Genomic DNA, 21,650 nt, shown 5'->3' with positions numbered 1-21,650 from the left:
TTTCTCTCTTCCTGTTTTAGGCTGGGAAGGAAGGGTTCTCTCCGGGGTCTGATGCAAGACTGGGGTTGGATGTAATGGAAGGGGGTCGAACCGCTTTGGATAACAAGACATCTTTGCTTAACACACCGTCCCCGCGGTCTTTCGCTGTGCCACGGTCAAGGGAGTTTGCACCCTATGGCTATGGAGACACGATCACGGCCTATGACAAAAGCGCCCTGAAGGAGGCCATTTTTGATGACGACGTGGAGCAGTTCCGAGACTGTGAGTCAATACGCCTCTCTAAGCTCATACCTTCACTTCCACGTCATCTGTACTCCATACTGCTCCCATTGACTGTTATTGTGTAACAAGGAAAAACAAGAATAGCAAGAAATTCTGAATCTTAATAATCGAAGTATAAATACTAAAAATTAGATGACTAGGCCACAGATAGAGCACTGGATCTCATGATACTCAATACAGATTTTAGACACAGTAGACCTGATTAGGCCTGATTATATTTCTTGAAAAAGTCATTCTTTCATCATCCCTACACTTTCAACTTATATTTTTAAGGAGAAACAGTAAATAAATATCTTAATGAAAAATTATATAGAAACAATTTATAATATTTTATGAAGTTTTTTTTTTTAACCAAGATCGCTGCAAAAGTGGGCAGACACTGTTGCTGCAGAAATTACACCTTTCAACTCTAAAGCTGTTCGACAGTGTGAGCAACATGATGACCAGAGACCATAACAAAACATAAATAAGTGATTAACCCCCTGTAAGCGTAAGTGTCAGAGATGCAGGTGTAGCACGTAGGATAGTGGAGTTTGTGTGTCATCATTTCCCCTGCTGTTCCCCAACCCCTCCTGTCCCTCCCCTTCTACAGGCCGTCGGCAAGACTGTGGTGAGAACAAGATGGTGCTGCCCAAGGGCTTTACTCCTGGTAAAGACCTGCACACTTAAACAAGACTGTTGCACTTTTCTTCATTTACTTCCACCCTTCCACCTCCTGTCTTTCAGTGTCATCCATCTCAGTTTCTCAATATGATGTGATGTCAACCTTTCTTAAATGACACTATTGCTTTGGTAACAGGGTCATGTGATAACTGCTAAAGGCCACCTTCAATAATATAAGGCAATAGGGTCATTCATGGAGGTGACTGTATGTTCTAATTATATGGGACGATAGTGTTGATTCACATGTGTTTTGGTTAACAACTAATAAAGTAGTAAAGCAAACGCACACCTTTTTGAGGTGCAAGTTAAAGGAGCAGACTAATGAAGAAAAACCTTGACAAAGGCCACTTGTTTGGCCGAAACGTTGGTAATAAATAAACAGTGCTAAAGTGAGTATGCAGTTATATTTTTTTCTTCTTTTGGTTTACAACTAACAGAGCTTCACTGTTTGCAAACACGTTGTAACTCATTATAACTTGGAAGCAAATATGATTAACCTCTGTGATTAACCTAAGTGAATGCTGAAACCTTTCTTACTACTAACAAAAACTAATGTCTAAACAGTATTACTTTGCACTTTGCTTGGCTAATAATGATGACATAGAAGGTTGAATCTTACAAAAAAAAATTAGAACCAAGTTTTCTTTTTTTTTTTTGTCTTTTTTTTTTTTTTGCAGTTTCCATTATATTATTTCATTTAATTGATAATTGTAATTACGGTCATCTAGTATTTTGTTAGTGTACGGTATTACTATAAATATGAATTAAACAAAATGCCACTACAAAATCCTAAATAAATTTGAAGTACTGCCATAATGTATAGATACTTAACAATTTAATATTTTAAAGTTATTTTATTATTTATATTTAATACATTTAGTATATTAAATATATATTTTATTAGTTATATTTAATTATTTTTTTATAGTTTTTAAGAACTTTTTTTTTTTTCAGCTTTTCAGGTGAAATATTACCCAGGCATGTTCTTGACAGTTTTCATAAGATTCAATAATATAGAATATCATATTCAAAACAGAAAAAAAGCCGAAGTGCTTCAGTACAATTAAAATAGAGCAACAGTTTGTTTATGCAGCTTGTCTTCAGCTCTGACTTGAATCATTTTGAATCATACAGATCTGGTGGCAGACTTACTGAAGGAGTTGTCTAATCACAATGACCGAGTGGAGGAGAGGAAGGGGGCTTTGATCGAGCTGTTGAAGATTGCTCGTGAGGACAGCCTGGCTGTGTGGGACGAACACTTCAAAACAATCCTATTGCTGCTATTGGAGACACTCGGGGACAAGGATGTGAGTTAAAGCGTCATATAACTTGCATCCTCAATTTACACGTTCTATATAGTCCTAAAGTTTTTCATATATCAATTTGATTTTTGTGTCTGTGTGTATCTGTAGTGGTTAATAATGATAGTATGCATTCTGTCTGATTATTAAGCACACTATCCGTGCTCTGGCGTTACGGGTTCTGAAGGAGATTCTGAGGAACCAGCCAGCACGCTTCAAGAACTATGCAGAACTCACAATCATGAAGACACTAGAAGCCCATAAGGACTCTCATAAAGAGGTTAGAATCCGCCGCCTTAAAATATTCACAACTAATATCTGTTTTAACCTCCAGTTGATATTAAGGCAGTACAATATTGTGATGATTATACTGCAAAAAGTTGTGAATAAAGTATCACATTGCTGCTTTGGGTTGTTTGTGCCTTATAGCAGGGGCGAAATGTATTGGGTATTCTGTCATTTTAATTCTTAGCAGTTTTCACAAATATTTTGATTATATTAAAAGCTAGAATTTTAATAATAATGTGTGATGAAGACAAAATCCATAAATTATTATACTATAATTATAAATTAATGTATTTTAATATATTTTTTTAAAGGCTGCATTTATTTTTAATCAAAAATACAGTAATAAAAGTAATATTGTGAAATGTTTTTACATTTTAAAATAACACTTTTTCTATTTTAATGTATTATAAAATGTAATTTATTCCTGTGATGGCAAAGCAAAATTTTCTGCCATCATTGCGCTAGTCTTCAATATCACACAACTAGGCTTGCCGCAATAGACGGTGCTGACGGTGATACCGGTGTTAAGCCGCAACACCCGTTACGTCACTTGCCCACTGCGTCACCGACCCCCACCGTCGTTTAGATATTTTATAGTAATAAAAATAATTTAGTTCAGTAAAAGAACAGACACTACAATTAAAAACTGAACGCGGCTGCTCAATGCAGTTGAACGACAGTTGCATCACAGATCAGATTTCATTTATCCAGTGAGGAGAGTGAGTTGAGCTGACTGACAAGAAGAGTGAGGTGAGACAGACAAGACGATCGCGGATGATTTAGTTTCGAAATGAAATGCAAAAACACCTGTTTGGCAATATTTTGGATTTTGAAAAGCCTGTTGACTTTTGCCGATTATCTAAGGTGATTTTGGAAGTTTTTTTAAACATTTGTTTCTTATTTAATTGGTTTTACATTGTTTGCTGATTTTTACTTTATTTAAACTTTTATTTTGTTTGACATCAAGGTGTATGCCGTGCCTCCAAGCTTTCTTACTCGTTTTGCTAATAAACGTTCTACGTTTCTTATTTATTTGGTTATATATATTATACGTTTACTTAGCCTATTTCCAGTTTTGTATACCTATTTAAACTTTATGTAAGTTATTTGTTATTTTATATTAGGCATAGCCTGCCCTATAGCATGGTGTATTTTTATTTGTTTTGTTAATAAATGTTCTATGTTTTATATATACACTAAAGTGACGTTGTATTTTGTTGTTGCATTCAAGCAATTGATGCCGAACTGCCGCTAATTCAAAAGTGAAAGTAAAATGCGCACGGCGCTTTTAAGCTATTTAAAAGCGAAGGAAAGCGAGGAAAAGAGGGAAAATTCAAACAAACTAAAAACAAACAATTGCTTTACTCCGAATTGCCGCTATTTGAAAGTGAAAGTAAAATGCGCATGCCGCTTTTACAAGCTATTTAAAAGCGAAGGAAAGCGAGGAAAAGAGGGAACGCCCCTGCCCCCACGGTGATACCGGTATTATCCGTGTTGTCACACGTCGATTAACCGGTGGGGAAATTTCCTCACCGTCACAACCCTACACACAACCCTTCAGATCCACAATCTTTCTAATAAGCTGGAAATGTTGAAAAGTTGTGCTGCTTAATATTTTTGTGGAAACTAATATATTTTTTAAGGATTCAAAAGAACAGCATTTATTTGAAATATACATTTATTATAATGACATTATAAATGTCTTTACTGTCACTTTTGATCATTTTAATCTTTGCTGAATAAAAATTTTAATTTCTTTTACTTTTGAATGGCAGTCTGTGATAATATTGTAGTAATGCAATCAGATTAAACCTAGTTTTATGGTACATGAATTTATTCTAGTATGGAAATATATTCTTTTAAACCTAACTCCATTGTCACCATAATACCTCTCACATGTGACCACACTGTTTCTGAGAAATCAAGCTGGCCAGGTGATTTTTTTCTTTGTAATGGTCTCATTGAGAGTAAAATGAGCTGATTGGTCTCTTTAATCCCTTTTTAAATCCAACACCTGCGCCTCTGGACACTGAACACCTTGGTTACATCTAAAATGAGATGACCCAAGTCAACAAATCCAACACCTAAATGAATAAATGAATGAAGTACTGGCCTGTGGCCTGTGACCAATTTTTTCCCAACCAGTTTTATGTTTGATCTCAGGCTGTTAAACTTAACAAACTCACTCAAGTGCCATCTTGACCTTATATGTGCAGGTGGTTAGGGCGGCTGAAGAGGCTGCCTCTACGTTGGCTAGCTCCATTCACCCAGAGCAATGCATCAAAGTGCTGTGTCCCATCGTACAGACTGCAGACTATCCCATCAACCTAGCTGCTATTAAGATGCAGAGCAAAGTGGTTGAGCGCATTGCCAGGGAGTCGCTGCATCAGCTGCTGCCAGATATCATCCCTGGCCTCCTACAAGTGAGTATTGCACATTAGCAGCATTTTATGGTAAAAAATTCATCTCTCCACTTCTGTCACTTTGCAGCTATATCATGGTCAGAGAGACATCTTAGAATGTCTGGGCAAGTAGTTACAAACATTGCATATATACCCAAACTTCATGTACCAGAATGGAGAATGAGAATTGAGATAGAGGAAGCTGTTCAGTGACTTTTGTTCACCCCAGTGGACAAAATTGGGTCAGTATTAAGTATATTAGCAATGTCTGCATTGGGAAGATTGGGAGCATAGTCAACATGCCTTCTTTGTACTTTTGCACTTTTGATGATGTGTGCGTGTGTGTGTGTGAAGATGTTAATGCTAAAACCATCTATCTGTCTGCAGGGCTATGATAACACAGAGAGTAGTGTTCGCAAGGCCAGCGTGTTCTGTTTGGTGGCCATCTACTCTGTGATTGGTGAGGAGCTGAAGCCACACTTGGCCCAGCTCACGGGCAGCAAGGTATGTTCACGTGCACGCCAACTCAAAGTCCACCAAAAGGTTCACCCTGTTCAGCCTGCTTATCACTCAGTCCTCTATTTATTTGTGCCCTCCTCTGCTTTTAGCTGGTCCAAGTTTTTTGTATTTGGTCTACTTTCATTGCACTTGGCTTTCACAGCACAGTAAGGTTTCATTTGTTAACATTAGTTAACTACATTAGTCAACATGTACAATACTTATACAGCATCTATTAATCTTAGTTAATGTTAAGTTCAGCATTTACTAATACATTATTAAGATCAAAAGGTGTATCTGTTAGCATTAGTTAATGTACTAGTGTGAACTAACATAAAGGATAATAAATGCTGTACAATTATATTGTTAGTTCTTAGTTCATGTTAGTTAATGCATCAACTAATGATGACAATTGAGACCTTGTAAAGTGTTACCAAAAAACTAAAGGGATGAATTTCATTATTCAACTCTTTCAGGTCATATTTCATCCCAAAATCACATTTCTCAAAAAATAAAAAATCAGACCATTATGAATTCTTGCATTGTAATATATTTGTCAAGATAATTAAGCACAAATTCTACCTTTCTCATAGCTGTAATGGTGTTTTTTGTTGTTGTTCTTCTTTTATTTAAATCAGCATAAACTAAAATTAGTACAATTAAAGCTACCATAGTGTGTAAACATTTGAATTTAAATAAATCTTTATTAAATTATTAAACCATTCTTCTTCTTTTTTTAACGGAAAATTAATTTTTTTTGTTTTTGTTTTACATTAATGATATTTGTGCTTAATTGCCTTAAATTTCATAAAGTTTATACTAATGACATTTTACTTAAAATACTGATATTGATACAGTGTAGTACTGAGTATTTTTTCTGTGAAATGGTCAATTTGTTGCATCATATTTTGTGAAATCACCTACATTGCCCTTAAGAGAAAACATTCACATTTTTAGACAAAATGCAGAAGTAAACATTAACCATGACCTTCTAAGATAACATAACTAGAAAGTGCAAATACATGCTCTTATCTGCGAAACAAGTCAGTGGTCTGTATGAGTATTAGCATATGCTGTATTCAAATTCACCCTCTGGCTTTTATTTCCACAGATGAAGTTGCTAAATCTGTATATTAAGAGGGCCCAGACTACCAACAGCAACAGCAGCAGTTCTTCAGACATGTCGTCTCACAGCTAGCCGGATGTACTCTAATCAGTGCCCTACACGTGCATTTGGGAACATAGTTGTGCCTCCTCCAGAATCCTTTTTTTTTTATTGCTTCATCACAGTCTTGCTGGATTTTCCCAGAGAGATATGTTGCTCACTGCAATCAGAACTTTTCTTTTCATCCAGCTCCTGGAAACCTCTTAGTGTCTCATGCATCTTTCCATCTGTGAAACATTGAATGTAAAGAGGTTCGGATCGAGAAAAATGCATGCCGGCTTTTTGATAGGGAACAGATCTTCCATGATTGGCATTGCTTCCATAATTGGAGCAAACAAGCTATCTTCAGCTTCTGAAGAGGTGATTCGTTAACTACATTTATTAGTAATAACTTATTCTTGTTTGCAAGTGGTGTTAAAGGTTTAATTGAGTTATTAGGATATTTTAAATGGACACAATTTGGGTTAACTAATACATCACTTGAATTTCAATTAATGCTAGTGGATCATTTGGCTGGCCGAGTGATAAATGTAAAGAAAAGAGAAAAATGTAAGTAATTTGTAGGTTTGGCTACAATGACAACCCAAAAAAAACAAAAATGTAGGATTAAAACATTCTTATATTCATTTTTATTTCATGGGACCGCAATACCACATCCCATAATGTTGAAAGTGTAGGAAATTGTTTGTTTCCAAGTCTTTAAGAAGGCTAATGTAAAGCAATTGTGTTGATTTTATTATAGGATGGATTAGGTGTTAAAAATGTGGGCCACACTACAGAATACAAGGACAAACTTCTGAATGTAGAGCTGTTCCTTTCATCTTTGGGGAAAAAAGCAAAGGGTTTTGTGAGTAAACATGCAAGCCACAACACACTTGGATATTTAAAAGTTCACACTCAGTGGAGCTGGAAACATGACCAGGGGCATCTTCAGACAAGAAACAATTAATGAAATCAAACCGATTTACACTTTGTTCTTGTAGCAAGAGGATTGTGATGGAAATTTCAAAACTACTATGCCTTACGTTCCTTTTTCTGTTTTCAAAACTCAGACTGTATACATGTCCACAGGCATTCGTACTACACTGCTAAAGCATGTCTACGACGCTAATAATGAAAACCCTCTAATCTGGCTCAAGAACTAGAGGTGATGTGATGTTCTCTGAAAGGTCTGAACTCTTTCTTTTTCCTTGTTCATCTGGAGATTTTTTTCCATCTGATGTTAAGTGCTGGGCGTTTACTGTTTTGTACATACCTTTCAATCATTGCTCCCCCCCACCCCCCCCCCACACACACACACACACACAAACAAAATTAAGGTAAAAAAGGTGTTGCACTCTTTTGCACGTTAACAAATAGCCTGCATGTTTTGATGACGTAACCATCCTGTGCTGCCGTGACTGACCTAGGTTTGGCTGTTTGTGCCACATCAGCGGTCTGGTCGGTCTGTAAATACAGTATTATTATTGTTATTATTAATATGTTGCCCAGGTGGGGAAGTAGACCAGTGCAAAGCTCAAATGGGTCTCACAGATTTGACCAAAATGTCTGTTTGTCCTCAGGCTGTGAACCAGACCATATTAGAAATTAAGGACAGACATTTGAAAGCACCCTACTTTCCTTAAGTATTATATACTGGGGCATGTGGCTTTTATTGGTATGCTAAGTGTGCGTACCCTTGTTTGATGCAGCGTTTCTTTCTAATGGATTTTAACTGATTCAGACCATGGACCATCATTTTGGTTTAGACTGGGGTTATTCATAAAAATAAAACGAACAAATTCAACTGTGAGGATCAACAATGCAAGTATTAAGTTAAACCCCTTGATTTTCCTCAAATGTTGACCTCTAATGGTATTCCATCAAATTGTTCACTACGCATGTTAGACTTTGTTATTGGACAGATACGCTATTGTATTTATAAATTTGTTTTTATTTCCTGTCCCAATGTACAGGTTTTATTTTTTCTTTATCTTTTTTTTTCTTCTCAAAGGCTTGTGATAGATTTACACCAACCTAAGTCTGGCCTAGAATTAAAACAACCAGAAACATGAATTTATTGTGATGATTATTTTAAACTAAAATGTGTCAGGGTTTTGAATGTGCTATCAACAACTCACAACAACAATTCATGCACCAGTACATTTATAAACTAAGTCATATGTGATAATGTGTATTCAGTCCTAGTTAGTCCAGTGCCACAAATGTCCAGTGCTGAAGAACTGACCAGGTTATACAACACCTCAAAATCAAAACATGAAGTTATATACATAATTCGAAATAATTTTTTTTTTTTATTTTGCATTGTGAATTTATTTTTATGACGGCAGATTGTGCTAAATTACATTTTCCTCAAACATTCAATGTGGAAAAAAATATAATTTTATGTAAAACAATAATGAGTCATCCTGTCTGGACACAAAGATTTATTTAATCAAACTCATCATAATCAACTACTATTAAATACAACACAAAAATGCAAAAAAGGCAAGTACAGTAGGTTTTTTTTTTTTTTTTGTATTTGTAAGGTGTATTTTTATTTATGCAAAATAGATTTTGACATGTGTATGACTTTTTGTTTTACTTTATTTTAGGGTGAAATATAATCTGGACATTCTTGACAGTTTTTGTGAGATTCACCAAAATATTTACGTTTGTTTTAGTATCGCCCTCTGTCAATGATGTCAAGGCTTTCCATCAGCACAGATGTGAAAATGTAGAAGACGCGCACACGCACAATTCTGCACGCAAAGTATGATTTATCAGATACTTCTTATTGACCTTTGATGTCAGAGTCAGCCTGTGCCAAAACAACACCGTGTCAGTTTTACCGACTGCGTCTGTTATTAAACGAGCGGTCCAGCAGAGTCCGTCAGAGCGTCGGTGCAGGTGACAGAGGATGCAGGCAGAGTGACGGACACTCACAGCTCACCTGACGGCCGTCACGCGGGCATAAAAGACTGCGGACACGTTGGGCTCAGAAAAGCTTTTGCGGCCCTCACGGTTCCCTCACCGGCGACCACGTGCTTGGCTACTCATATTTTTTTGGATAAGAACGTCATCGAACTGGAGAGTATGCTGTTTTGGCACAGCCATCCTGAAACCTACCAACAGCACGCGCAAAATAATTATATACGGTAAGTGCTTTTTAGACAGTCGTCTTACATTTTTTTGAATTTTATTTTACTTTTTTTTTTTTTTTTAATGGTTAAATAATTATTTAACATTACTTAATTTCTAACAAATAACCGTTTTTAAAAAATACCTGAATACTTTTTTTGTTTGTTTTTTTAAGAAAAATAAAATACATACTGTATATAGATAAAGGAAAGGTATGATACCTTGGGTGACTCATTTATTAAGTAAGAATCAAGTCAATAATCAGCCAGTAGAATTTTTGTTTTCTGAAAAGCCACTTCAAGGTAAATCTCGTCACTCGTCTGCAATTATTCTTGAGTGCAAAGTAGACATTTGTGACTCTGGACCACAAAACTAGTCTCAAGTGTCAATTTTTCGAAATTGAGATGTATAAATCATCAAATTTACAAAATATCTTCATGGAACATGATTTTTACTTAATATCCTAATGATTTTTGGCATAAAGGAAAAATCTATAATTTTGACCCATACAATGTATTTTTGGCTATTGCTACAAACATACCCCAGCGACTTGAGACTGCTTTTGTGGTCCAGGGTCACATTTACGTTTCATTCTGAATTAATCTTTTTCTGCTTTTTGTGAATGTATTGAGTATATATTGATACTTGGATATATAGCAAAGCAAATTCTGAAATATCATATTCTTGCATTATTGTGCGTCTCCAAAGTACTTCAAAATGTGCCATTGTCACTTGGCATGACGTTTTCTGCTTCTCTTGTTCTCTCTCAGAGATGCTCTTGCTCCGTTTCTCAAGCATGAGGAGGAGCAGCAGTCCACTGAGATCGGAGTGTCTCCTTTTCATCATGTGCTTTGTGCAGCCACATCTCCAGCTGTGAAACTCCAGGACGAAACACTCACGTATCTAAATCAAGGTAATGTTAAATGACTAACCTTATTGTGCTTGTTTAACTTAAGTCAGCATTTAATGCTGCATTCAAAGCACTACGATTTATGAGAATAACTTTTTTCCTTGTACATATCAGTCTGTACTTTTGTCTTCATGGTGTAACCAAAAGTTGTTTATGTCTGAAGTCCATGACTATATTAAAACCAACAACACACTACATAAAGAGTGAACCTAAGAAAACTTTCAAGAAAATCACAATAAACGGTCTTTGCTGTAAATGTGATTTTTAACTTTTTATTTTGAGGGTTATAAATAATTTTGTTCCTATACATTCATTCAGTTCTGTGTTGGTTTTTTGTTTACATTATAATAATATAAATAATTTGTGCATTGGCAGTAAAACCAACATTACAAAATGTACTGTCAATGTGTTTAAACAGTCATACAATTCTCACTGGCATTTTATCTGATTAGTTGCCTTTTCATTTTAATCTGTCTTGTTTTAATGCACTATAGGTCAGTCCTATGAAATCCGTATGCTTAACAGGAAACTAGTGGAGTATACAGATATAAGCAGTAAATATATAAAGGTAGGTTAAAGGAATTATGTTATTTCCACTATGTAACCTTGTTTCAGTGTTCATCACCTTTCTATACAATAGAAATACTATTACTGCTAAATAGTAGCAGTTTTAAATAGTAGACATAGGGTTTTTTCTGTTTAAACCCCAAAAAATGTAAAACATTGTGGTACAGTATTTATGGAATTAGTGATAATGTGAAGTTTTGTACAGATGGCCAGATGTTCTTATACTGAAGTACAAGATGATCTTTGAAATATTCTCCCATAATTTTCTACATTTTCAACAACTGATGGTAAATTGTTAGGTTGTTATCCAACAAGAGGCCTATTCAAGGTTTGTTTGTTTGTTTGTGAGCATCAATATAAAAATACAAAATGTAAATATTCTGGATTATAGCAATATTGTTAATATACAAATAAAAAAATATATATAAATGACAATATACAGCTACAAATACACCATAGTCAATGGGACAAAAAAATATGCAACATACCAAATTAAAAATGTAATGCAGTCAATACACTTGTATGTGAAAGTTCATAGTTGACACTTGTGGTAACATAATTGTAAACATTTGTGGCATCATTAAAGTAAACACTGAAGTCTTAAATGTGAGCTGTGTTATGAAATACTGAAGAGAATGCAAGAAAATACTACTTGGTTTTAGTCATGGGGATATGTGTGATGCTCTCTTGACATCAGACTGTCCTATGCTGTTTTCAGAGTATTGTGCGTGTAGTTTTCCATGACCGGCGGCTGCAGTACACAGAGCATCAGCAGCTGGAGGGATGGAGGTGGAACCGACCAGGAGACAGAATCTTGGATATAGGTGGGACCTGCTTTCCTAATAAAGGACCTTTCTAAAGGACCATCTTGCCAAAATTTGTTTTCAAACTGCATTGTGGCAAACATATGTCATATGATTTACAATGTACAACTTGGTATGTTCAGATATCCCGTTGTCGGTGGGCATAATGGAGCCTCGAGCCCACCCACTGCAGCTCAACACCATAGAGTTTCTCTGGGATCCTGACAAAAATGCCTCCGTGTTCATTCAGGTGCACGTTTTATCTCTCCCTGACCTCCATACTAGTTTTCTAAACTGAGTAACACTGGTGGTAACTTTTATGTTTCTTTATATCCAGGTAAACTGCATTAGCACTGAGTTCACTCCTAGAAAACATGGTGGAGAGAAGGGTGTCCCCTTCCGCATTCAGATAGACACCTTCTCAGCCGGCGAGCACGGAGAATACACTGAACACATGCTCTCTGCCAGCTGCCAGGTCAAAGTCTTCAAGGTAGAGCATCTTTTAGACTCTTAAAAGATAACCAATACACAATGAAAATGTGTGAAATAACTTTATTTATTTTGATGTTACTTTACTCACCCTCACGTCATGGCCTGCATGCATTTTTTCTTCTGTGGAACACAAAAGAGGATATTTTGAAGAATGTTGGGGACCAAACAACATTGGCCCCATTGACTGTCATTTTTATGGACAACAAAAAAACACAGACATTTCTCAAAATACCTTCTTTTATGTTCCACAGAAAAAAGAAGGTCATACAGTTTTGTAACAAAATGAGGGTGAGTAAATGATTACAGAATTGTCATTTTTGGGTGAACTATCCCTATGATTTTTTTCTCTCTCCTTAAGCCAAAAGGCGCAGATCGCAAACTCAAGACTGACAGAGAGAAGATTGAGAAAAAGAGTCCTCAGTATAGAGAAAAATATCAACCATCCTATAAAACGACAGTGCTGACTGAAGTGAGACATCTGCCTTGGTAGCATTTGAGCTTGTTTGTGTCATCAGACATCATAATGTCATTTCATACAGCTGTATTGTTGCTTTCCATAAAACAGAATGTCTGAGAATATCCTCTTTCCATACAAAGAAATTATATCTTGATTTATACAGCTCTAAAAATAACAAAAAAAGCACCATGCAGTAAATTCCATACATTTTCATTTTCATGCAAAGTATTTTTTTTAATACTGATAATCTTCAGTATGTAATATGTAATTTTGTATTTCAAGTAAGACAGAAAACAATACAGTATCAGATCAGTAAGTAAATGATGACAATTTTCCCTTTTAGCTGAAGTATCTGTCCATATGTTAATGATTGCGATCTTTCAAGCTAGCGGTCTACATCAAACATCTATAACTACTGAATTTTCCATGTCTCCTGTGAGTGCCTCTTTACTTTGACTGGCCATAGTGAAATATTAAGCTCTCTCCCACAAGTAAGATGTGAATAGAATTCACATGATTGCTTGTTGGACCGAAGAAGCCCATATTGAGAATAAGGTCAAGAGGTGGGGCCGAAACAGCCACCTAACATAGGTAAACTATTTCTTTTTCTTTCAGTGCTCCCCTTGGCCTGAAGCCCCATCAGTCAGCAGAACAAGCAACACTCCATCTCCTGGTTATCACATCGCTCACACTTCTTACAGCTTCCCAGAAGAGTGAGTCTTTATTCAGTAGGAAATCACACCATGAATACATAAACATAACTAGCAACTGCTCTCCTGTCTTATTGCGTTTATAGAAACTGCTCTCCAGACCAGCAGGGGGAGCTACATTTGCCCAGCTGTTCGGATGTAAGTATAGCGGGCAGGTTAAAAACATTAATGTCATGCTCTCTTATCTTTATAGGTTTGTATTTGAGGACATGGTGATGCTATTCTTCTTCTTTTTGCCATGTAGCACCTGTTGCCATCGTCCTCCATGCAGGACACGCAGCAGTGGCTCCATGGTAATAGGTTCTCCTCTTTCTGCAGGCTCTTCTCTGGCTTCTCAGGTGGGCTGAAATATTCAGTGAGAATTACAGCTATTGACTTGGTTACAAATTCTAGCGAACTGCCTACTAAGGCACCATGTTTATAAAAAGAGGGGTTTTTTTATTTGTATTTTTTTTATTTAGTAGTTTAGAGTTAACATGTTGCTAAATTAAGAACTTGTGATACACAGATAAGCATAAAATGCACTGAGCACACAAATATTGGGTAAACAGCCGATTTATAATTGAATTTTGTATTTTTTTTTTAAGTATCTAATAGATAAAAAGTATACACTACCATTCGTAAGTTTGGGGTAACAGTGTTCTTTTATACTTATAGAATCAGGGGAAAAAGGATATCACAGATATCAGAAAAATATCAGTTTCCACAAAAATATTGAGCAGTACAACCGTCTTCAACATTAATAATAATAAGAAATGATTCTTGGAGCACCTAATCATGTGGCACTGGATCATGTGGCACTGAAGACTGGAGTAATGGCTGCTGAAAATTCATCATTAAATTACATTTTAAAATGTAATTGCTGCTTTAAATATTTCACGATATTACTGCTTTTACTGTATTTTGATGTAATAAATGCAGCCTTGGTGAGCATTAGAGACTTTATTCAAGAACATTTACAAAGTAAATGTTCCCAACGCCAAACTTTTGAATAGTGGTTTTATAATCAACATTTCTCTCACTTCACCCACAGTAATAACATACTACGCGTTGAAACAGAGCCATTGTGTTCTACTAGAAATGTCACCATTTTAAATATTATACTACTATTTGAGCTGCTTTGTTAATGTTTCAGGTTCTGATCTGCTAAAAATGAGTAGAGAAGATTTCATTCAGATCTGTGGTCCTGCTGACGGCATCCGTCTTTTCAATGCAATCAAAGGAAGGTGAGCTGTATATTTGTTCAAACACTTGCTATTCATCCTAAAATGTGTCCAAACATGTACCCAACATGTCTGTGTCAATGTTACCCAGGTGTATACAACCTCGTCTCACTGTCTATGTATCCCAGCTACAGAACAGGAACCAACTGCACACCAAAGCAGTGGGTGAGGATGGTAGGAGACGTCACAGCATCCTTTATGATAGTTGTGACATGCAAAACAAGTGTTACTTCTATTCTTAATTCTCTAATTGTTTTTGTCTGTAGTGTACCATGCTCTCTACCTAGAGGACCTAACTGTCCTTGAGCTCACTGAGAAGATAGCCAATCTATATAATGCTCCCTCACAGCAAATCCGTCGCGTATACAGACAGGGGCCGACGGGGATCCACATCTTGGTTTCAGATGAGGTAAGAGGGCAGAGAGTGCTTAAAATTGAGTCAGAACATTTCAGAGATTACAGATCATTTGGGAAATGTCGGTTATATAACTTGTCCAAGGAGTAGTTCATCCAAAAGTTTGGGGTTGGTAAGATTTTTTTTAATTCTATTGAAAGAAGTCTCTAATGTTCAACAAGGTTGCATTTATTTGATCACAAATACAGTAAAAACAGTAATATTGTGAAATATTATTTTAAATAACTTTTTTCTATTTTAATATATTTAATATATATTCATATATTAAAGTGTAATTTAATCCTGTGATGGAAAACTGATTTTTTTTTGCAGCCATTCCTCCAGTTTTCAGTGTTACATGATTTTTCAGAAATGTATTCTGATATGCTGATTGGCTGCTCAAGAAACATTTTATTATTATCAACATTGAAAACAGTTGAGCTGCTTAATATTTTTGTGGAAACTGATAGTTTTTTTCGGGATTCTTTGATGAATAGAAATGTCTTTACTGTCACTTTTGACCAATTCAGTGCTTGATTGCTGAATAAAAGTATTAATTTCTTACAAAGAAGAGGAAAATAAATTTTATTGACCCCAAGGGTAGTGTACATTTCTATATCAGGAGTATATTTTGTATCTATATTTTTTACATTTATGTTTATGATTAGTTTACGGAGCTCCACAAATGACATGCGGACAAAAATATATTTATTGTGGCCACAAATGAAGAACTCATTCCCTCATTTTATTAATTTGTTCTGTCATTTTAGGTCCCAAATTAAGGATTTGTTCCAATGACTTAATACATTCCCTCATTTTATTAAATTGTGGCCAGTAGTTTGTTACCTTGGTTTGATTTAATTAAAACAAGGGAGTGTATTTGTACAACGTTGCCACCATTTAATTAAAATGAGGGAACAAATTAATATGTTGTGGGAACTAATTCTTAGTTTGTGGCCATGATATATATTTTTTCCCACGTCAGGTGCGGGGCTGCATATTAGTTTACCCAAAAATAAAATGTTCTGTTTTTTTGTAAAACACAAAAGGTGTTTAGTATAATGTTGACACTGCTCTCTTCCATACAGTAAAGTGAATCATGACATAAACTCTAAAAATAGACAAAAAGCATGATAGGCTTGGCCTTTAGCAACACTCTTTTTCTTAAATTCATAACTGAAATCAGTTACTGATTGTTCAAATGGATCAGAGTGCCAGGAAATACAGTAACCCAAGCATACACTGTTAAAACAATCAGTAAATTGTGTTAGAATGCATTTAGGTCACTCTACATGTATTTGTTTTTTTTCAGATGGTGCAGAACTTTACAGAGGAGTGTAGCTTCATTATCAGCACTATGAAAGGTAACTTCATGGACATGCTATTTTTATCTTAACTACACTGATTGGGCGCTGGAGTTATGTGGTGAAAATTGCCATTGCACATGCACAAAAGAACAGTGTTGAGGGCTAAATATTTGCTGACTTTACATTAAATGCAAACACTTTGATAAGCACAAGTTCTATATAATGCATACAGCATCTGGTTGTGACACACTTGTGACCTTCATGGCTCACTGAGCAGGCTACTGTTAAAAAGTCCTCAGAATGGAATGTCTTTGTGAAAAACAAGTTACTATTTAAAACATTAAGCAAAAAACAACACTGAAATAGTCGCAGAATGTCTGAATCTCCATTACATGTACACTACATTTAATATTGGCTACGTTTTTTCTTATGTGATGGCAGATGAATGTAATGATGGCTACCATGTTGTACTGAAGTGACCTGAGACTACTGGAGCATTGCAGGTGCCTTTGGCTGATTTTCACAATACTGGACTGTTTCTAAGTTAAATATCACCTGGTGGAATGTGAGCTGAATGAATGTGGATCATTTTTGTATGATGTAGATGACCGTTATGTATTTTAAAGAGAGAATGTTGTGAAAGGTTTTCTGGAAACGAATTAAAATATTAATTATTTTATATTTTGTTCAGTTTATAAATTTCTGTTTTAAAGTAATTATTTTTTATCACATTACAGTGGTATTGTAGCATTCTTTTTTTCAAACCTTTTTTTCTTTTGTTTTATTATTTGATACGAAATAGCAAATACATGATTTACAGTGCAGATGACCTTAGCAAAAAAAAAAAGTCATATATTTATGTTTCTGTTTAATCTAATAAGTTTTATGTGATACGTTTCTAAAAAAAAAATAAAAATACTAATTAAAAACTTGGCCATTTATAAAATAGATATTGGTGTTAATACTAATGCCACTATTGTGCACAAACATGGATTTTACAGATCCCTAAATAATTGCTAGCAGAAGATGATCTCTCAGTAATGTTGGCGTGAATTGATTCTTTTGTTCCTCACAGACTGAAGATATCTAAATAAAGTTATTGCTCAGGATGTTTTGCTTTGCTTTGCTTTTTCTCACACAATGCTTTTGAGATTTGCATTTTTGTAACTGATTAATGATTATGTATTTTTCACAAAACTACAATAACACCCGTTGGTTTGGTGACCTTATCGTGATGAACCTTGCTGTTTGATAAGCTTTTAAAAACGTATTTTGTAGGGAAAATGCCATAAGTGTTATATACATTTGAATAGTAAACGTTCTCGTCATAAATGTAATGTTTATGTTCGAGTGTGTTACAAATGAACTTGTTTTATTTGTACCGTTTTCGATCACCCCACTAACAGATGTGATGAGTTACACCTGTCACTTCAAGTGCACAAAGAAAGCTTATAGGTTTATATTATGTGCGTACAGCAGTTTTACGAATCAGATGTTTTTTTTTTGCTTTGTCGTACAAATCTTTTCCGTGGGATGTAATGTGTATCAGTAGGTTGTCTAGGTTCAGCTTGTGAAATGTGCTGGTTATGAAACAGAGAGTTTATTGACAAAAGACATTGGTTTCTACCCGGATTCTCCTCCAATTCCTCTGTAGTCATGAGGTTAGTATAGTCGAGTAAACTTGTAGGGCTGATTTTGTGTGTTACTCCATGAAGTGGAAAGCGGCACACTTCAGTGATCAGCTCTGAATCCACTGTGTTCCTCGCGATTTCCCAAACCATGTAGCGGCACAGACAAAAGACAAATGTGCTTAGCAACACATGCAGACCATAAAATTGAGTTACTTGAATAATTTGTCGGTCTAATAGTTTTCGGTGCGTTTAATGTGAGCAATGCGGATTTTTAGTAAGTAAACACTTAACACTTTTAGTAGTTTAATTTGTCTACTAACGTTGTATGCATTACAGGGAGAATTCTACCTTTTTTTTTTTGTACATTTCCATTTTCAACATGTGTTCGTGACTCGTGGTGGAAACGACGCCACATCAATCGTAAAATGTATTAAAAGAAAATAATTTGAATAATTTCTACATAATAAATAATAAACGTTTATTTCAGTCCTTGTTCAGGTTGTCATGTTTAAAATAATTTTATGATCGACTTTAATTAATTTAAAATTATATCAAAATCACCGTAAGGAACAGCATGTTAAATTTCATAATTGTCAGTCCACAAACACGGGTGGATACAGCATTAATAATAATAATAATAATAATCGATAGGATATTTTCTCTATTCCACCACTAGGGAGCGTCAGTGCTTCATTAAGCAAAATTATGTATTTTATAGCGGAACCGATATGCGTGTATGTAAGCCGATGTTTCTCATACAATTAAGTTTTAAAATGTATTAAACTGCTGCTGGTTAAGCTCCATCCCTACACAGGATAGAATCAACAACTCTAAAGCCACTCTCACCTGTTTATATTAGTGATGTTAGGTTCTTGAACGAATCGTTCTTTTGAGCCGGTTCTCAGGAAGTAACCGGTCGAGCCGGTTCACAAATCGAACTGAATCGAACTTTAGTGCTACAGCTGAAGTAGCACGTCCAACTAAAAAAGAACCGAATGAGCCGATTCAACCAACGTAAAGTTGCTTAAGCGAAATCAAGGAGTTTATAAGACTGGTTTATTCATTCTTTATACTGTAGACACGTAGAACGTTTGTGCATCAATGTCTGTAATGTGTGCTGTAGGTGTGACACTTTTAGGAATCTTATCCAAGTTGTAGGCTAGTGAATATTGGTCAGTCAGTCGCATCTGAGGATCCGCGAATGAAACTGACCACAAACACCATTGATAATAATGCAATAATCAGCTATATGCTTTCACACAAACAACTTTATTTTTGAATGTTTCAATATGCGTTGACACAAATGACTTGTTTGAATTTTTCATTGATACAACATATGGCATTGAGTTGTTAGAAAAGAAATGCGAGACGTTATTGCTTGATGAATCGGCTTTTTGAACCGGTTCAATTAAATGAATCGGACTTTGCATCACTAGTTTATATTAGTTATTTAAGTTTTGTATTTTTTTATTTTACTTAGGTCTTGTATACATTTACGTATTTTTAGTCATTACTTTGCATCTTGTCTTAATATTTTAGTACAGAAGACAGGGCGGTATGACCATTCGGGCGTTTCCAACCACACGTGCGAAATCAAAATCAAACATACACGGTGTTGTTGAAATCGACTGAAACCAACGATGCCAAGTATTTTTTTTTAAAGGTCTTTAATATTTTCAGTCAGGCATAGTAAGTGTCAGTCAGCTGAGCGAAGGACCCCACGCAGCACGCACACACGTGTTTGTCGACAGCCATGGCGGACATGCAGATGAAGATTCTCCGCAAGAAAATTCAGAAGAGAAATGATAAAAATAAACAACGCAAATTGCTCAGAGCTCAGAAGGAAGAAGAAGAAGAAAACGGCGGAGGTGATTTTTCTATTTTCTCTGTGATGTATAATGAATTCAGACGTTATCTCGGATTCAGCATGTGATAATCACACTGCTCTTGGAGCATTCCTAAAGTTTAGTCTTACCCCATGCAGTATTTTAGTCAGTTGTATTTAACCTAGCAATAGGAAATATAGGTTTAATTAAATCATAATTATAATGTTGTGTATGTGTTATTGAGTATTTGTCTCGAGGAACATGTTACCAATACGTACCTTCCATGCATTATCTGACTCCCCTCATATTGAGTGTGCGTCGGAGTTGATGAAATGTGCTGCATGTGTTTGCGATCTGGCAGAGCTGAAGACTGAGCTGGAGGAATCTGAAGTGACCAGTGATTCTGCTTCAAATGTCACTGAAGAGCAGCAGAATAGCGTCTCCACTGAGGACAACGAAACCTCACAGAAAATCAAGAAGAAGAAAAAGAAAAGAAAATTGGATGGTACAGGGGACTCAACATCTAGTAAGTAGGAAATATTGCTGTGAATATGTTGTTTAATTAGTGGTTGGTCACTATGGGAATGTCATTGGCTAATATTTGTAACTGGAGAGGAGACTGCTATATATGCAATTTAATTATAGCATTTGAGATGTATGCACATACACTAAATAATGGATCTGGTCCTTTAGGTGTGAAAAAGGTCAAAAAGCAGGATGAAGTTAAAGAGACAACAGAAGAAGAGCAACAGAAGGATGAAAAACAGGAGGAGGAATGTGAAGAGGTGCCAGAGAATGGAAATGATGACAAAGAGGGTTCAGCTGAGGAGGATGATAGTGATGAAGATGGACCGCAGCTTCCTTCTGGTCTGACAGGTAAATATGGCACAAATGGCACAACCTGTAATCTGTCAAACACAGTCTGCGATGAGTCATAATTTGAGCTTGGTTCAGTTTGTCTAGTTATCCACTCATTTCAGTGGGAAAAATAATGAGTGATGTCTAATCAATTTGGCTTTTTTTTTTTTTTTTTGACCAATACATAAATAAAAAATGCTATATATATGTAATTCGTAGACAAAATTAGCGATGCATGTTTCATTACTAGTAAAATAAGTAGTATAGTAATGTAAATTCACTAAAGCTTCTTTTTAGTTAGCTGGTGATAAAAAGGTTTTGCATTGTCTTTGCTTTGTTTGAAATGCAAAATAACCTTTTGTTTTTTTTTATAAAAATAAACAATTAAGTTTTTGACAAATGAAATAAAGAATACAGTACAGTAGGGCTGTGCAATTAATCGCATGCGATTGTCATGCGCATCTCGTCAGTAAAGCTGTTTCCGTGATTAGTAGTAAATCTCCAGCACGTGCTTTCAGATGGAGCGGCATTCACCAAACAGAGCCGTAGTTCACTGACAATTAGGCAATATTGTTCATAATTGCAGATGAATCTCATTCGATTATGAACGCGAAATCGCCTAGCTTGTCAGTGAACTACGGCTCTGTGTAGTAAATGCCGCTCCATCTGAAAGCAGGTGATAGAGATTTACTACTAATCACGGAACCGGCTTTACTGACGAGATGCGCATGACAGTCGCATGCGATCAATTGC

General features: G+C 35.6%; 3 protein-coding genes across 14 annotated transcripts in view; all 3 read left to right on the top strand.

Annotated features, from left to right (window-relative positions):
• The window catches only part of LOC107673735 (CLIP-associating protein 1-like), a 79,966-nt gene extending 71,675 nt beyond the window's left edge, over positions 1 to 8,291 (top strand). For 9 of the 10 annotated variants that reach the window (XM_016467477.1, XM_016467484.1, XM_016467481.1 and 6 more), the window contains 7 exons: positions 21 to 261; positions 875 to 931; positions 2,080 to 2,252; positions 2,398 to 2,526; positions 4,751 to 4,957; positions 5,324 to 5,440; positions 6,546 to 8,291. In XM_016467477.1, the coding sequence (XP_016322963.1) occupies positions 21 to 261; positions 875 to 931; positions 2,080 to 2,252; positions 2,398 to 2,526; positions 4,751 to 4,957; positions 5,324 to 5,440; positions 6,546 to 6,632 (1,011 nt within the window). In that variant the 3' untranslated portion in view covers positions 6,633 to 8,291. The remainder of the gene's footprint in view (positions 1 to 20; positions 262 to 874; positions 932 to 2,079; positions 2,253 to 2,397; positions 2,527 to 4,750; positions 4,958 to 5,323; positions 5,441 to 6,545) is intronic. The other variant, XM_016467480.1, reaches the window with a different exon arrangement.
• Positions 8,292 to 9,367: 1,076 nt separating this feature from the next.
• LOC107673739 (transcription factor CP2-like protein 1) lies at positions 9,368 to 19,043 on the top strand. 3 transcript variants are annotated; one of them, XM_016467491.1, is made up of 15 exons: positions 9,368 to 9,736; positions 10,490 to 10,632; positions 11,124 to 11,197; positions 11,915 to 12,020; positions 12,143 to 12,249; positions 12,337 to 12,489; positions 12,850 to 12,960; positions 13,564 to 13,661; positions 13,745 to 13,796; positions 13,903 to 13,996; positions 14,794 to 14,884; positions 14,973 to 15,046; positions 15,148 to 15,290; positions 16,588 to 16,639; positions 17,024 to 19,043. In XM_016467491.1, exons 1-15 carry the CDS (start codon positions 9,675 to 9,677, stop codon positions 17,059 to 17,061), a joined length of 1,398 nt encoding a protein of 465 aa, XP_016322977.1. In that variant the 5' UTR covers positions 9,368 to 9,674; the 3' UTR covers positions 17,062 to 19,043. The 3 variants fall into 3 exon arrangements, with proteins under 3 accessions (XP_016322977.1, XP_016322979.1, XP_016322976.1); XM_016467493.1 differs by having other exon boundaries at positions 9,372 to 9,736; positions 13,977 to 14,013; positions 14,973 to 15,055; XM_016467490.1 differs by having other exon boundaries at positions 9,376 to 9,736; positions 14,973 to 15,055; positions 17,024 to 17,262.
• An 801-nt stretch (positions 19,044 to 19,844) lies between these two features.
• Positions 19,845 to 21,650, top strand: part of LOC107673737 (ATP-dependent RNA helicase DDX18-like) — a 7,152-nt gene continuing 5,346 nt past the window's right edge. Inside the window, exons 1-3 of the mRNA XM_016467487.1 lie at positions 19,845 to 20,081; positions 20,401 to 20,565; positions 20,733 to 20,915. Of these exons, the coding sequence (XP_016322973.1) occupies positions 19,967 to 20,081; positions 20,401 to 20,565; positions 20,733 to 20,915 (463 nt within the window). The 5' untranslated portion in view covers positions 19,845 to 19,966. The remainder of the gene's footprint in view (positions 20,082 to 20,400; positions 20,566 to 20,732; positions 20,916 to 21,650) is intronic.

The sequence above is a fragment of the Sinocyclocheilus anshuiensis genome, unplaced genomic scaffold (assembly GCF_001515605.1).
Source record: "Sinocyclocheilus anshuiensis isolate Anshui unplaced genomic scaffold, SAMN03320099.WGS_v1.1 scaffold808, whole genome shotgun sequence".
NCBI lineage: Eukaryota > Metazoa > Chordata > Actinopteri > Cypriniformes > Cyprinidae > Sinocyclocheilus > Sinocyclocheilus anshuiensis.
Note: the sequence above shows the minus strand (reverse complement) of the source record. Positions and strands in the feature narration are given on the sequence as shown.

Excerpts from the sequence above, each read along its gene's own strand:
- LOC107673739 (XM_016467490.1), top strand. The coding sequence starts at position 9,675 with ATGCTGTTTTGGCACAGCCATCCTGAAACCTACCAACAGCACGCGCAA. Across the intron at positions 11,198-11,914 it reads TAAGCAGTAAATATATAAAG|AGTATTGTGCGTGTAGTTTT; the intron begins GTAGGTTAAAGG and ends TGCTGTTTTCAG. Across the intron at positions 13,797-13,902 it reads ATTTGCCCAGCTGTTCGGAT|CACCTGTTGCCATCGTCCTC; the intron begins GTAAGTATAGCG and ends TTTGCCATGTAG.